A 16,542-nucleotide genomic window follows, 5' to 3' on the forward strand; every position below is an offset into this window, starting at 1 on the left:
GAGAAGTCTAAAGACCTGTTATTTGAGCAGCTAGTCCATACACTGGACTATTTTTCTTACCCCATGAATTCTCAATTTAATAGAACATATGCTAATGAAATCCAATGTAATGTAAATTTATTTTACATTGTGTTAGTTTACTTCTTCCCATTTTGTGTTTGTCAACCCAGAACTGTCCAACTCCACTCGATTTTTGGATTAGGGTCCAAACATTTTACATGACATGTTAATCAGTTCAGGTTTGTAAAAGCAGAGAAAACCATCCTGCTCCTATTTTAAGATTTTTGGAAACTTATAAATGAGCTTTTAAAATGAATTGAGTTAAGTATTGTATGTCTGTGAAACATATATGACGTTTTTTTCACCACGTATGGTTTCATCAAAAGTTGGTTGGTTTATTGTGTTTTTCAAGCACCTTTGGTAGAAACTGAATATGGGGCGGGGGGTTGTCAACATAACAACAGCCTCACTAATGAATTTCCTCTTCATTTGGCCAGCAGCATTGTTGGCCTTGGCTTCATCCATTGAAACAATGGCTGCTCAAACAAAGACACTCACTGTATACAGACCTGATTCAGAATTCAAATGAGATAGTATGACCATCTGCTTCCACTGTGATTGAAGTCATGGGGGGAAGCTGGTTCACATTTAAAAATAATAAATACAATCTTGAAACTATAGTTAGGGGATAGATTTGTCAAGCTGAATTATGATATTGATGTCTCTAAACGAATCTTAAAAGTGAGTATGTTTAAAAAAACAAAAACTTGGTTATGGAATATCCCTTGTAGTTCATTGTCCCTACATGCAGGTTATTTGACCTAAAAATGATTTATAATCTGCTTTTCAAATGTATAAAAAGAAATACATTTTCAGCAAGAGGATGAAGATATTCCCCCTTTTTTTATATCGAAATAACTCGATAAATTATGTTTTTCCTCTAACTGCTGAATGCATTTGATCTGTGAAAGCCTCTGCACTATTGTTAACGACGCACACAGAGTGGAAACCACGCTGCGGATACGTGTTGTGTCTGTACTATCAGCTGCTATGCTACCTGTAAACAGAAGCCACGTGACACCCAACGCTGCCTGTCAGGGGCTTTGCAGCAGCAGGACGACTGACGGCCGAGTTAGAGGAAGTTAGAGGGAGCAGCTGTGCTAGCATGTAATCTCATACGCGTTGGATACGACATTGCGGCAAGGGAGAGGTAAGGCCATTATTATGTGAATAAACATCTTTACAATTAACCAAACTGCACGTGGGCGTGATCACCTAACGACCGTTCAGCAGAACTCGTGCTACAAACAAACTTGGTAGCTCAAGGCCTATGCTAAAGCGACCTAGCTAGCCTGTCTGACAGATATAGCATCGAAGTGGCGAACTAAATAGTTTCATTTTCTCTCACATATTTGATTAAAGCGAATAATATTCATAGGGAAATTGCTCGAGTTTAAAACAACGAGTTACCTTGGGTGGTAACTTCCTTCATAAGCTACCGTTAGCTAGCTAACATGCTAGCGTTGTGTAGCGGGTTGTCGCTAGCCGTCCTGTAGCGTTAGCATGCTAACTAGAAACACTTCACTGGGAGACCCTGGACACAGCACCGCGGCCATTCATATGGGCTTTAAGTTATTAAAGGTGGCGTTGAATCAACCCTTCTGGGGACCTGCTTGCACAACTTATTCGTATTGTTGAGTGTGCACGGTTCACTCTGGCCTGCTCAAGGTTGTGCAGCTGTAACGCGATTTGAAAACGGTAACTTGCAGTAAAGGTAACGTGAGCTTCCACCGAGGAAGGTTCTCCGAGTTGTTCCATAGCGAGAGTTCCCTTGCACGTGCATTGATTGTCTTCTTAAACAAATAAACAACAGTATGGGTGCCTGGTTATCGGACAGCTTTCCAAATAGTTCAATAGTTATGGATCAAGATTAACTAATATGCAAATACAGTGTTTTTTCTGTCCTTAAACCTTAATTTGCAAAAAAACAATACTTTTTTTTCTTAATTTAAAAGAAAAAAACGCTCTATAGGTGTACCACTATCGGTTGATTAACAGCAGATTTCAGAGTTTGTATATATAGTGGGTAGGTCACTCTAACAAAGCGACTTACAATAAGTGTATTCAACATAGGTATTCAAGAGAACTACTAGTCACCAGAAGTCATAGGTGCTTCTCCTTTCTTAAACAAGCATCTAAGAGCATAAACCAGAGCAAAAGTACAGAAACAAACTGAAATACGGCATAAAGACTACTTTTACTTTTACATTAATACAATAAGTGCTTTTATCCAAAGCGGAAGTATTCAAGCTCAGTCACCAGAAGTAGTACTCTAAAACATTCATTCTTAATGTTGCCTTTTCATTTCTGTTTCACGTAAAATATTACGGCAGCTTTCCCCTTTTTAATTTCTTTTCACGATTGGAAAACAGAAAATTCTAAAGAAATGATTACTTTAAGGAAGCCAGCAGGAATGTGTGGTGCAAAGCACTTTTTGGCAAACTACTTGAGTATCTTGCATGTATTTTGAACCATAGATACAATTAACACTGACCAGGTCCCACGACTATTTGGTCTTCAAAAATCTTCAAGTTACTACAGAAATTTGGAAGTTTGCCCTTAAATACTATGCTCCACAACAATGGAACAATCTGCAGGAGTTTGTACATTTAGACCAGCTAATCCCTTTTAATCAATTTTAATCCTTTTGACTGACAAAGAGCATTGTGAATGCACGTGTTTCCTTTGAATTGATGTTGTCCATTATGTTGATGTTGATTATAATTTTATTTTGAAGCCCCTGGGGTGTTGATCTCATTTTGACTTAGACTGCTTTCCATTCTGTCTGTGTTGTTTTTAATACAGGAAGGCAGCAGCATTCATGGATACTGTGGAGACCTTTAACCATTTAATACCCAGTGACCAGTTGGACGATTCCCTGATAGCAGGTCAAAATTTGGAATGTGAAGCCAGTAATGAGTTTGGGACAGGACTGCGACTGGAAGATTCACTGAAGAACATGCTCAGTGACAAAGACCCCATGTTTGGATGTTCAAGCTCTCAGTTCAATCTGCTGGACAATGAGGACCCCACTTTTCAGATAGCTGGCTCAACAGGTACATCAGCAGACAAAACAGATTCTAAAGATGTTTATTTGTACTGGTTCAAAACTTGGATTAAAAGATAACTATAAACTACTACCAAAACTTCATATACAATTACCAGAAAAGTTGGTAAGCAGTGCCCTTTCTCTGATATTCTTAGTTTTGTATTTTACATCAGCTTTTGAGGTACATAAAACAATTCACATAGGCATACCTCCCTAGTTTTAGGTATGCAGGGAAAATCCTAACTGTCAACATGTTTTTGTACACAAACATTTTCATGTCAGCATTAGCAGATTATATATATTACATTCAAACTGTGTTTTTATTTTTGTTTGAGATTAAAATCACCAGGATTCATTTAATGTCATGAATATTTTTTGAAATGGTGAAGACACACAGCATCTTAGGGGAATTCAGTAGTGATTCAATGGTGTTTTTTAAAGATTTTAACTTTTTATTTTATTAGATTTTAAAGAGCATGCAGGATATCAACCATTATGATACTCTGATGAAGGTCCTTTAGACCAAAAGTCAAAATAAAGTGTAGTCTGCATAGATCTAAGTGTGCGGATATATAATCTATCAATTTGATTTTAAAAACACATATACAATGATACGTAATTGTAAATACGCCAGTGTCAGCCAAATAGCTAATCTTCAATTGTTGAGATTGCCATTTTTACTTCTATCGGTGTTAAATATATTATTTTTTCCCAGTTTTGCCCCTTCCATTAATACACAGGGAAATAAACTACATGTATTTTTTTTGGCTGATGCAGGTCTCGCTGAAGGTTCAGCATCAACAGGCCTCAGCAGTGAAGTGAAAGTTGCAGCGACTACACAAGACAAGCAACCTGTTGCCAGGCGGAAGAAACGTCCACATTCTTTCGAATACGGTGAGTTGCTCATTAAGATTCCTGTTTCCACCATATGGCACCTTCAAATTAGAAATGACGTGGTACTAATGTTTTCTATGTTTTGTTTCTTCATGTTGAAACAGAACATAGCAGTGATCCACAACCTGCCGACACATCCACCAAAACCATGATCCGAGTACGAGCTGGAAGGAAACCAGCCAACAGGCTACAGAAGTCCTTTCTTATTGAGAAAGGAGTCGCAGGCCCCCAGCTGAAGAAATTACTAATTGTGGGAGGGCGTGTTGATGTCAACAATCTTGATGGTGGATTATGGCTGAATCCTGCTGTTGTATTGAGACGATTGACAGTCACAATTGCAGGATTTAGGATTGAACTGCTTCCAGGACCCTCTTACTCACAAAATGTTGAAGCGAGCCAGTCTGCATGCCTTGAGGGTGGTTTCTCTTATGCCGTGCTGCCAGATAATGCTGTCAGTGTACAGAATCCCACACCTGAGACTGTGGCAAAGGTGGATGTAATTGAGAAAAACTCTGCTGATGATGCACCCCTCGGTCTGGGCCCGTATGTGAACCCTAACGACGTGCAGACTTCTAACGGAACTTTAATGGCGAGTACCAACACGCAAGAGACAAATCTTGACAATCAGAGTGTTTCTGAAAAGCAAAAGTCAGTCAGTAAAGTGAAACATGACATCAAAGAGCCACAAAACATTGAGAATAACAGAACCAATGTTGATACTAAGACTGATGATAAGGAGAAACAACAGATTGTGGCCCAAACGCTGTTAAAGTCCAAACAAGGACTGACTTCTAACAAGAATAAGGAATTGGTTTCAGGTAAACCAAACAACATGATTAAGGGGCATAAAGTGTCCCAAAACATACCATCCAAAATCCAAAGAGGAGACCTGCACAAAATATTATCTCCAAAGGAAAAGAAAGACCCTTCACCTTTGAAAAGGCCAACAGAAAACACCCAAAGTGAGCATGCTACTAAAATCCAGAAGACACAAGACACAGGAGAGAGTAAAGTGAAGCCAAAATTGCCAAGTTCACCGAGCTCTGTGGGGAAGAAGAGCCCTTCATTTGGCAACCGTGTTGATCAGCAGGGACCAACAAAACATACTCATCCTCCCAATATCTCCAAAGTTGAGACCGCTAACCCGATGCATGGTCGTCCAGGCCCTTCTTTAAAGATGCCAGAGGAAGGAGGTCAAGAAAAGCCCAAACTAAAAAAGCCAGAAAAGATCCTTCAAAGACAGAAAAGTAAAACAGCAAGAAGCATCTCTGTGGAGGAGCCACAACTGTTTATTCCAGACAATGCTCCTGTTGTTAAGAAGGAAACCGCCGAGGAGCAACCGGCTAACAGCGAGGCTGTATGGGATGGAAACAACTGTTGTGGCCTTTGCCAAAAACATCACAATAACATGTAAGTGTTGCAATATCATTATGCTCTAGATTTAACTTGACAGGTAAATTGTTTAGTTTATTCCACAAGTGTTGACTACATTAAATTGTGGATTGTTAAGCTCTTACTCGGCAAGAAGTTTAAAGGTACAGTTTACCCTAAAAGCAGATATACATATTTTTCACTTACTTGTGGTCCTATATATTACTCTAGATTGTTCGATTGATAATCCACGAACTGATCACAACAAGGTCTATTGATTATCTTGGGTAACCGGGTCATGACTTCTTGAAAGAAAATATTCTGTTGAGTTCTAGGCAACTCACACCAAAACAATCTTGAGTAATAAATATCATTACACGTAAGAGGAAAAATATGTATTTTTTTAAATTTTGGGTGAGCTGTGATGATTAATGTGGTTATGGGTCATATTTGCTCATTGCCAAAGTGTGTCTTGTGTTTAGAATGCTCATTAGCAAAAACACCGTTTGATGATATCCGTCCTTTGTTTAGGTTCATGGTAGGTTGCGGTCGCTGTGAGGACTGGTTCCATGGAGACTGCGTTGGTCTTGACCTGACAAAAGTACGTGAAATGGAGGAGGAGGATCAGATGTACGTGTGCTTGAAGTGCTGTGAGGAGGAGAGCAAAAAGGTGGAGCCGGAGCCCCCAGTAGCAGCCAAACCAGAAGTTGAAGCAAAGGCGGAAGTACAGGATCTTAAGCTGCCTCCCAAGCCCCAACCGGGACCCTCCCAGAAACTTGCATCGGGTGGAGTCAGACCAGTAAGAAGAGTCAATAGTGTCACCGCAAGTTCTATAATAATGCTGTTTGTTTTATGCATTTATTTAAAAGTACTATATACAAAGGGTATTTTATTTCCCCCCCCAGCTTATTCGTCCTCTGATATTAATCATAGCCAGTGTTACCACTACACAAGGGTTTGTCTTTTTGCTTTAACTTTGCCTGCATTGAAGGACACGTGGGTGTGTGGTTAACATGGTGTATTCACCAAAGTACATTTTCCCACACATAAAACTCACCCTGTATTTTTTTTTTTTTTAATCTTTATATTTTTTATGTGGTGTCTTTAACATTTTCAATTTTGTTGATATTTTCTTTAAACACTGAAATAAATAATATGTGCTTTTTGCATTTATCTCCCGAAAAAGGATCCTGATAGAAGGCAGTCCACAGATGTCAGAGATGCAGCTCATAAAACAGGTATTTATTGGGGGGCTTTGAATGTAAAAATACATTTATTTTTTTTGTCTTGTTCTGTTTTCTGTTCCATTTTCTGTTGTGAGGCCAGAGCCTGTACTGTGGTGCAGAATTTGAAGTTAGCAAGGTAACTTAAGGTTTAACCCTTGGTGTTTTACTTCTTACCAGGGTTAGGGTCACCATGTTAGTTTATGCTGCACACCAAACCTGCTCCGAAGCAAGTTCCATATAACCAATCAACTCGTAAAAGAGTACCAGCTTAATGAACAATTGATGCTCGGTACGTGGTAAATAGTATTACACAAATGTGAAGCGGTTACAGGCTAATCAAAGCCATTATCCAGGTTAAAACAAACAAAGTTGCAGCTGTGTTTATACTCTTTATTCTTGTATACCAGTTGTTCTAACAAAAAGATGCACAACAAAAAACGCATAACAATGTGGATCTGATGGTATGGCTCATTGACGATCAGCTATCTCTTTCCACAGCAAAAAAACGTGATCAGGTTATCTCTAAATGTTAAATACATACTTTTTTTCTTCTGATCTGATCCAGTACTCAAAACCGTGTTCTTTGATCCATTGCACCCTTATTATCTAGGCAACACATTGATTTAATATATACATGAATGTAATTATAGTCAAATCTACTTGCTCTCTAAATAGGCCAGTGGTTTTATAAGCCTGTTAATCACGCATTCACATAGTCTTTTTAGCCAGCTGTCCTTACTCCATTTGTCATCTGCAACTGTGTTTATGTATTATGTGTTTGTCTTTTCAGATTTGCGTTATATTATAGTTTGCTCTTTGTTTGTAAAATATGCCACTCCGCTGACAGACTTGTCCATGTTTGCGATTCATCATTTGATGCAAACCCACTTTACTTACCGAGGTTGATAACCACCATTGCGTGACCGCTTAACGATAGTGTGGTTGTTAGGATTAGTGAAGCCAGATAGCAAAAAGATATCCAGGTGAACTTGCTTCTTAGTCCATGCCTCATGCTGGGTTCACGGTTCAATGGTATATCAATCAATATGTTAACAGGATTGAATGAAGAAAGTCACATGACATTATATTTATTTATTTTTCATACATAGGTTGACAACAGGTTTTTGTTCTATAAATTAATTACTTGATTGGTAAGGTTGTCAATTGACTGGTGAAATAAATTATAACATATAAAAACAAATATTCAAATTTGACCTGTTAAGCACATAGTGTCGTTTCTATCCCCATAGGTGTTCATCTGAAACTAGAGACAAAAAGTAAGACTTCATCTTCAGCTTCAAAGAAACCTGTGTCTGTGGAAGCAATTAGGCGAAGTGTGCGTGATTCTCTGAAAGAAATACTTATACAGAGGTAAGTGTTTCATGAGTAAAAGTAATTCAAATAATTGTAAACTGAAAAAAATACTGACTCTTTTACAAAATTGAAAATCTTAACAAGCAACCATCTAAGTGCATCAAACACGTGATGCTTTCTGCATTTTAGGTTGAAGGAGTCTGATTTGAAGGTGTCGGTGGAGAGGGCCTCTGAAGTTGCCAAGAAGACAGAGAGAGAGCTTTTTTACTTGTATAAAGACACTGACAACAAATACAAGAACAAGTACAGAAGCTTGATGTTTAACCTCAAAGATACTAAAAACAATGTGAGTACCATTTATAATCACACGTAATCTAAATGTAAAGTTCCTATAAACAAAAGTTACATTTTGCTTATGTTTATTTATTTTTATTTAGGTCCTCTTTAAGAGGGTTCTCAAAGGAGAAATTTCTCCTGGTAACCTAATTCGAATGAGCCCCGAGGAACTGGCCTCGAAAGAATTGGCTGCTTGGCGACAAAGGGAGAACAGACATGTAAGTGCTGCCTTAATCTTTGTTGTAGTGTTCTTACTAATTGAATCTATTAAATCACAAAGTTAAGTTTAAGTTGAGCTTAGTTTTCACATTTTTTGAGATGTCTTTTATCATAAAAAAAACAAACTATGGTTGTATTTTAGAATGCAAAACATTAAGTAGCCCTCTTAAAAAAACCAATACATTTGTCATTTTACAGACCATTGAGATGATTGAAAAAGAGCAAAGAGAAGCAGAGAGACGGCCGATCACTAAGATCACACACAAAGGTGAAATTGAAATTGAGAGCCAAGAACCAGTGAAGGCACCTGAGCCTGCAGAGGTAAGGGACATGACAAATAGTACTTTGCATTTCTGTTTATTTACTAGTAAATCAGGGTGAGTTGTGTGCGTCATTGTCTATTGTTTTTTTTTCCTCTGCAGTTTGAGCCTCCTCTTAAAGCTACAGAAGACTCAGTGGAACCTCCAAATACGCCTGAGAAGAAAGCAGCGAGTGCCGACGCGGGGAAAGACACCACCAGACAACACAAGTCTCACTTATTTGATCTAAACTGCAAAATCTGCACAGGTAAACGTGAACGAAAGAGCAGCCATTAAGCCCTTTTTGACATTTCATCTGCCTATGTGTCACTATCCTCAGTTACCAACTTGACATGTTACGTTTTTCTTTTCGATTAGGTCGTATGGCGCCCCCTGTGGAGGAGGCACCAACCAAAGTGGTCAAAGTGGCTACTACAGTGGTTAGGAGGCAATCAACCAAAGTAGAAGAGACGAAGAGCACAGCAACGCCTCCAATCGACGACGATCTGCACCTCACTGTTTTAGAGGAGAGCTTCCGAAACGCTCAGTCAGGCTATGAAGGAAGGTAAACGGCTCCATCTGACGCCGTGTGGTTCTAGTGTTCGGCTCGTTTTTGCAAGTTTGCTCCATCTGTTTTTGTCATATTTGTCACAGGTCGGATTATAAAGCTGGAAGAGATGAAGAGGCCGCTTTCCTCACTAACCTGAACTCTCTGTGGCAAGGATTCATTCATATGCACTCTGTGGCAAAGTTTGTGACAAAAGCCTTCCCTGTCTCAGGCATTTTGGACAACTTGACTGAGGTAACGTGGACACAACTGAACATATTTTGAGTTTGAATAGCTGCTGCAAAGTATTTTACGCTGAAGTCCTGTTATTAAGGTTTACCTTTTTTTTTTTTTTTTGTTAATAGGACCTTCCAGACAGCATTCAAGTTGGCGGAAGGATAACTCCACAGATAGTGTGGGACTACTTGGAGAAGATTCGGGCAACTGGAACAAAAGTGAGTTTTTGGCAGCATTCCATCTTAATTGGGTTATACAGCATATAGTAAAATTCAGTCATTAAATAAAAGAACAGCTCACATCTGACAATTAACATCCCGATTTCATGTGATCCATTAAAGAGTAATGGTCAACTTCTTGCACATGAATTGCAGATTTTGCTGACACATGCTTTTTCTTTCATTAAAAGGAGGTGTGCCTAATTCGCTTTTGTCCTGAGACGGAGGAAGATGAGATCTCCTATACTCTTCTGTACGCCTACTTCAGCAGTCGTAGGCGTTTCGGAGTGGTTTCCAATAACCTGAAACAAGTGAAGGACATGTATCTCATTCCTTTGGGTGCCACCGAAAAGGTTCCACATCAGCTCGTTCCGTTTGATGGGCCAGGTAACCTGAACACTAAACCTAAATGATCTTCTCTCAATGACCTTGCATTCCTCACGTTTCACACTGAATTATTCTTTTTAATTTACAGGTTTAGAAAACAACCGCGCCAATCTTCTCCTTGGACTCATAATTCGCCAGAGATCGAAGAGGGATTTTCTTCCCGTGGACATGAATGAAACTGCCAGGATTATTCCTGAAATCAAGCCCATCACCATTTCCACAAAAGAAACCAGAGCAAAAGAGGAGGACGAGAAAAAATTCCTCTCTTCCTTGACTTCTGTACATAAAAAAGAGAAAGACAAACCACTTATCACTACTGAAGATGTTAATGAGCCAACTACGGAGTGTCTGGAAGAACCGTCTGCATCAGAGGAGACCAACAGTCAGGAACCCCTGAAACCACTGCGTTTTCTTCCAGGTGTGTTATTAGGCTGGGGTGGGGAGTTGCCGCCTCTGCCAGATGTTGGAGTTAAAAATGCAACAGAGACCCAACCAGCTCCGAAAACAGAGGCATCGACTGAAAACTCTAAAAGTCCAACAGCTGTTACATCTCGAGAGCGCTTTGTCATCAAGAAGAAAGAAGCTAAACCTGTTAAAGCCGAACCAGAAGTATCCAGTCTGGCTGATACCTCTGTTGTTAACAACTCATCAGGAAAGGATGCCGCAGTGCTGACCCATGGAACACCAGTCTCTCTGAGAGATAAGCCTCCAGATGTATCGACTGAAGCGTTCCTGGCAAGTTTTTCAGTAGCTCAAATTGGGACCGAAACTAGCAGCGCTGCCTCTGCAAACAAAGGCGATACCGGCCTTTTGTCTGAAACTGAAAAAGCACCGTCTGAAGGGAATTCTTTGTTGCAGACAAAAACCCAGGCTGCTCCAGCTCAGACTAATAGCCCAAAACCGCCTTTAAGTGGAATATTGAAAAAGTCTTCAGCATATTCCAGTGTGAATGTAGATAAAACAACAGTACTACAAAAGGATGAAGCCAGCCACCTAGCTCCTTCGAGTCCAAAGCCTGTTCCCGTGTTGGCCAGCACGAGAAGTGAGCCAGTTACACTATTTCACCAGGGATTTTTACAGGTTTCTCAGGCCAAGAACAAACCTGAGGAAGAAAAGCCAACAACTATTCATCCAATCGATGGTGAAAAGGAGGATCCTGGCACGTCTCAGGCTGGTGCTACAGCCACTCAGACGGTATGTCCTCCTCCTCCTCCTCCTTCAGCTTCAGTTCAAGGACCACAAGCAGCAAGTTTCACAGAAGCATCTGAGCTCAAACACGACTCGGTAATGGCACAAACTCTCCCAGTGTACAACAGTGCTTCACTAATCCCATCACAGCAGCAACAGCCTCAGGTACCTGGTAGTTACGAATACCCAACTGGCCCTCCCCCTGATACTTTCTCCGGCCCACCAACCCAGGATCAGAACCACGGTGCACCATGGGCTCAGGATAGCACTTCACACATTCTTCCTGGACTTGAATCGCAGTGCGCTGAGAGCTACCCTGAACCAGCTGGCCAGCCTACTTCCCTGGCCAAAGATCACAAGCGTCTAGAGGAGCGATACAGTGACCCGTGGGAGAGGCCGCGGTCCACGGAGGACAGAGACCACCACGGGAGGCACAGCCATCACAGGGACGCTCACCACGGGAAGAAGAGCAGACACCACGACCGGGAACGGGAGAAAAAGTACGAACGTAGCCACGACAGAGAGAGGAGCAGGCACCACGGACACTCAGACGACCGCTACGGCGAGAAGAGAAAAGAGAGGCACCACAGCGATGACCACAGCAGCCGACATAAGGACAGACACAGAAATAGACGGGACTCTGATTATGAGAATGGACGGAGAAGTTCAAAAGACAGTTAATTATGTTTCTTTAAAGTCCTGCTAGGAAGCATTGGGGACTTTGAGCTTGTTGGTCACGTGGCTGGTTCAAACCACTGCGGCTGTGTTGGCTGATAGTGGAGTTGTTTATTACTTTATACAGCAGTCTGCAGCTTATATGCCATTTCCTCCATAGAAGTTCCATTTTATTTTATTGACGGTGCAGCCAAGGTGAACTATAATTTCAGTGGTTGTGAAGATCTTTATAGATGCTTTCTTTTAAAAACCAAGAAGACCTGAATATTGGAACAACTTTCAAATTTTAACCTTTTTATTGTATATATCTTGTTCATATTGAGCTGCTGTGCTGACTACAAATGAACAGCACACGTTTTCAGTCTTGTAGTAACAAAACAAGTTTGGACCATTTGGTGAAAAGTTTAAGTTGGCATGAATGTAACACAGAAAACGAAGGACCGTTGCTTTTTTCCCCCTACTTTTTTAAATTGCTAAAATATTTTACAAACTTTTGTTTTTTAAAAAGTATATACATTTTGGCTTGTAATATACATTAGAGATGAAGTGTGCCTTTGCACTGTTTATGTACAGTCCGTAATAAAGCTAATCCTTTTTTATTATTGATTATTAAAAACAATTGAATATTTCTTTCTAAATGTATTAAAGATAAAACTATGAATACAGATTATATTGTTGTATAACGATACTTTTAGGCATCTATTTATTTGACGTGACAGACTGAAATAGTTATAACTGACTCGGGGCATACAACTTGTTTGAGTTTTGTTACAGTAAACACAGCACTGAATCAGACAATGTACCTATATCCCCTCAAAAAGTTTGAGAATTGAGTGCTAGAGTGTTGAAGAAACAAGTATTCAAATATAGCTTAGTTTATAACTTTTTCTAAAAAGTTAACCTAACCTAATTACTACCAAATGTTACACAAATCTCCTTGTGGACTATTTTGTAGGAGGGCCTTAGAAAACACAACTACGATATAGTTTTATATCACGTCACTAAGAGAGTTTCACTACTTTTTGCCCTCATGAACATTAAAACCCTCACTATTGTTGAGAAACAGTAGCGGCTTGGTATCTTTAAACAAATAAACATTTCTGAGACTTCCTTCAAAGCCTTTTGAAAACAACCCAGAAGTGACAATTGATACATTTCTGTATAATTCAAATCCTCCAAAGTAAAGCTGACCGCCATAGTTTAAGGCCACGTAGCGCTCAAACGGGTCCAAGTCTTCGTAAAGGACTCTCTTGTAGTTAAGGAACACCTGGATAACTGTGCTGTTTAAAGATATGGAGACATTGTGCCATGTGTTGCAACACAGTGTGAGATTTCTGAAAGATATTGGGACGGAAAGTTTCTCTCCAAGGTTGACAGAGATTTTGAGGTGGCCGTTCTCAAGTCCAACTGTGAGGTAATCATCGTCTTCATGTGCAGCTCTACCCATCCACATTATCAAACTGTCATTTGAGCTTGTTTGGAAGCTGAAAGAAATCTGTGTGAATTTAAAATCCCTTGTGTTGTATCTCGGGTCCTGGTATTTAACATATGAGCTTCCCACAAACTTGAGCGTGTCTGTGGCTATTTCTGTGCCGCAGTACCTCCCACCCCATCCCAAGGGGCATATGCAGCGGTAGGAGGTGTCACTAGATGGTGCACATAAGGAACCCTGTTTGCAGATGTTGTTTAAACAGCTTACAGACTGGTTACACACAGAGCCAGTCCATGTTGGCAGACATAAACATGTGAATGAGCCACTTCCTGTTGCTCTGCAGGAACCGCCGTTTTGGCAAACCTTGTACCCGCAGGCGGTCCCATCCCAGTCCCCTACGTTTACTCCACTTATTGCCCCCGACTCTGTTAACTCAAACTCTTCGCCGTTGATTAGAAGTTCTCTTAAACCACCAGTGTAGCCCAGCGGCTCCCCTTCAGTTGCATCCACAGAGACGAAGCTCAGGGTGGACACGCCCCCGACAAAGGTGTCAGTAGCAACATCTAGGGTGGTCATCCCCTCAGTCACATGCGCTCTAATCTCCTTGTCATCCAGACTGAGGAAGCCTTGGTGCCCAAGTCTTCCAGCCTTCACTGTGTGCCAGGTCCGGCCGTGCAAGTCCACTCGCTGAACAGACTGCAAGATGTGGGTGCCATCCCCAAGATTGTATCGAAGCTGGACAAAGCCGGATGTCAAGGAAAGGCAGAGGAAGTCTCCTGTAGAAAGCAAATAGAATGGTAATACATGCCATTAGTAAGGTCTTTCTCGTTTAAATGTCATACCGTACGATGACCTTTTTTATGACATATGCTAGAACTTTTATATGACATGCTACAATATTACTTTGACATGTACTATGACATTTTCATGAAGGTGTAGTTTGTCATTAAATAAAAATAATAGTATATGATGTCATCATAAAGATATAGTATAGTTTGTCATGAAATGGCATAAAAATATAGTATAATATGTTATAAAAATGTCAGTGTAGTATAACATTAAAAAAATGTCATAGTATTTCATAAAATGTCAATAAATGCCATAGTATAGTTTATCGAAATGTCAAAAATGTCATACTATAGTATGACATTAAAAGTAATTGTTTACTGTGTCATGAAATTACATTATGTCATAAAGAGACATAGTGTTATATGGCAAAAAAGTAAAACATGTCATTAAGAATGTCAATAATAGCCAATGTATAGTATTTTGAAAAAATCAAAGTCAATCAAAGTCAAATTTGAGTATGTTGAAAAACAAAATTTTTAAAAAGCTATAGTACGTCATGGAAAACCCATTGTATATTATGTCATAAAAAAAATCATAGTAAAGTATGTCTAAAAAACTTGAAGTATAGAATGTTAAAATAAATGAATATTATGCTGTCATAAAAAACCCATAGTACAGTATGAATGCAGAAAAAGTCATGAAAACTTATTTTAAGTTCGATGAAAAGTGAAAAATATTTATTGTTTTGTATATCTAAAAAGTCAAAAAAAGTAAATTTGTTGGAAAAAAGACAGAAAAAAAGATTACACTATGTCGAAATTTTTTATAAAAAGTCATAGTACAGTGTGTTGAAAATAGGCTGATAAAAGTTGTAGTAAAGTATGTTAGAAGAAGTCATAAAGTAATATTATATTTTGTCAAGAAAAGTAAAAAGAAAGTTATAATTGTATATGTCCAAAAAAGCAAATAAAGTCACAGTATATATGTTGATAAAAAAAGCAATAGTTTAATATGTCAAAAAAAGTCAAAGTTTAGTATTCTTATGAAGTCATAGTATAGTGTTTCACAAAAGTCATAATATAGCATGTCAGAAAAGTCATAAAAAAGCCATAGTATAGTATGTAAAAACAGAAAAAAAGTCATAGAATAGTATTTCCATAAAATGAAAAAAGTAATTCAGTAGTATGTTGAAAAAATCTTAGTATAGTCTTTAGATTAAAGTCATATTATAGTAGTTATTATAAATGTCCGAACAAATACATAGTATAGTATGTCGAAAAAAGTCATAGTATAGTATTTTGAAAAAAAGTCATATTATACTGTGTTTATAAAAGTAATTAATAAATCAGAATAAAGTATGTCGAAAAAAGTAAAAAAAAAAACAGTCTAGTATGTTGCTGAAAAAAAGTTATTGTATAGTATGTCGATAAAAGTCATTTTAGTGAAAGCAAATAAAGTCACAGTAAAGTATTTTGCTGAATAAAAGTCATAATATTGTATGCTTAAAAAAGTCATAATATACCTTGTCAAAAAAGTCATGAAAAAGTTATAGTATAATATATCCTAGAAGTCATAAAAAGGTAATACTGTAGTATGACGTTTGAAATCAAAGTATTGTATGGCGATAAAAGTCATATCATAGTATGCAGAAGAAAGTAAAAAAAAAATCATATTATAGTATGTCGAAAAAGTCATTAAAAAGTCATTATACGTGTGACAAAAGTAAAAAAAAGTAATTCAGTAGTATGTCGAAAAAATCATAGCATAGACATTTAATTAAAAAAAATATTTAAAGTCATATTATACTAAGTTGGAAAAAGTCATAAAAAGGCAATGAATAGTATAAGAATAAGTCATAGTATAGTCAGAATGAAGTCTAATAAAGTCATTAAAAAGTCATTGTACTATGTCAAAAAAGGGAAAAAAAGTAATTCAGTAGTATGTTGAATATTATGGCAAATAGCCCGAATTCATAAGTTCCTGTTTTACAAATTACACTTAAAGAAGTTTGCAAACTTTTAAAAATACTTTTAAAAGTATTTTTTTAGTATTTCGAAAAAAGTTGTCGGTAAAATAAAAAATAATTAAGTTACAATAAAGTATGTCGAAAAAAGAAAATAAAGACAAAGTATAGTATTTTGCTGAAAAAAAGTCTGAGTATAATATGCTGAAAAAAGTCATAAAAAAGTAATATTATACTTTGTCGAAAAAATTCATACTGTAGTAGGTCTATAAAGATCCAAGTATAGTATGTCAATAAAAGTCATATTTGAGTATGACGAAAAAAAAGGTAATATTATA

General features: G+C 38.2%; 2 protein-coding genes across 2 annotated transcripts in view; one reads left to right on the top strand and one right to left on the bottom strand.

Moving 5' to 3' along the window:
- Window positions 1-1,034: 1,034 nt before the first annotated feature.
- Window positions 1,035-12,672, top strand: phf3 (PHD finger protein 3). The gene is made up of 16 exons (XM_054600063.1): window positions 1,035-1,210; window positions 2,866-3,116; window positions 3,887-4,003; window positions 4,108-5,413; window positions 5,906-6,173; window positions 6,561-6,612; window positions 7,851-7,971; window positions 8,104-8,260; window positions 8,352-8,468; window positions 8,668-8,790; window positions 8,892-9,036; window positions 9,147-9,333; window positions 9,423-9,570; window positions 9,681-9,770; window positions 9,962-10,157; window positions 10,246-12,672. Exons 2-16 carry the CDS (start codon window positions 2,882-2,884, stop codon window positions 12,024-12,026), a joined length of 5,043 nt encoding a protein of 1,680 aa, XP_054456038.1. The 5' UTR covers window positions 1,035-1,210; window positions 2,866-2,881; the 3' UTR covers window positions 12,027-12,672.
- A 363-nt stretch (window positions 12,673-13,035) lies between these two features.
- Window positions 13,036-16,542, bottom strand: part of eys (eyes shut homolog) — a 139,444-nt gene continuing 135,937 nt past the window's right edge. The window contains exon 50 of the mRNA XM_054600062.1: window positions 13,036-14,228. Within this exon, the coding sequence (XP_054456037.1) occupies window positions 13,036-14,228 (1,193 nt within the window). The remainder of the gene's footprint in view (window positions 14,229-16,542) is intronic.

This window comes from Anoplopoma fimbria, chromosome 6 (genome assembly GCF_027596085.1).
Source record: "Anoplopoma fimbria isolate UVic2021 breed Golden Eagle Sablefish chromosome 6, Afim_UVic_2022, whole genome shotgun sequence".
In the NCBI taxonomy this organism is placed as follows: Eukaryota; Metazoa; Chordata; class Actinopteri; order Perciformes; family Anoplopomatidae; genus Anoplopoma; species Anoplopoma fimbria.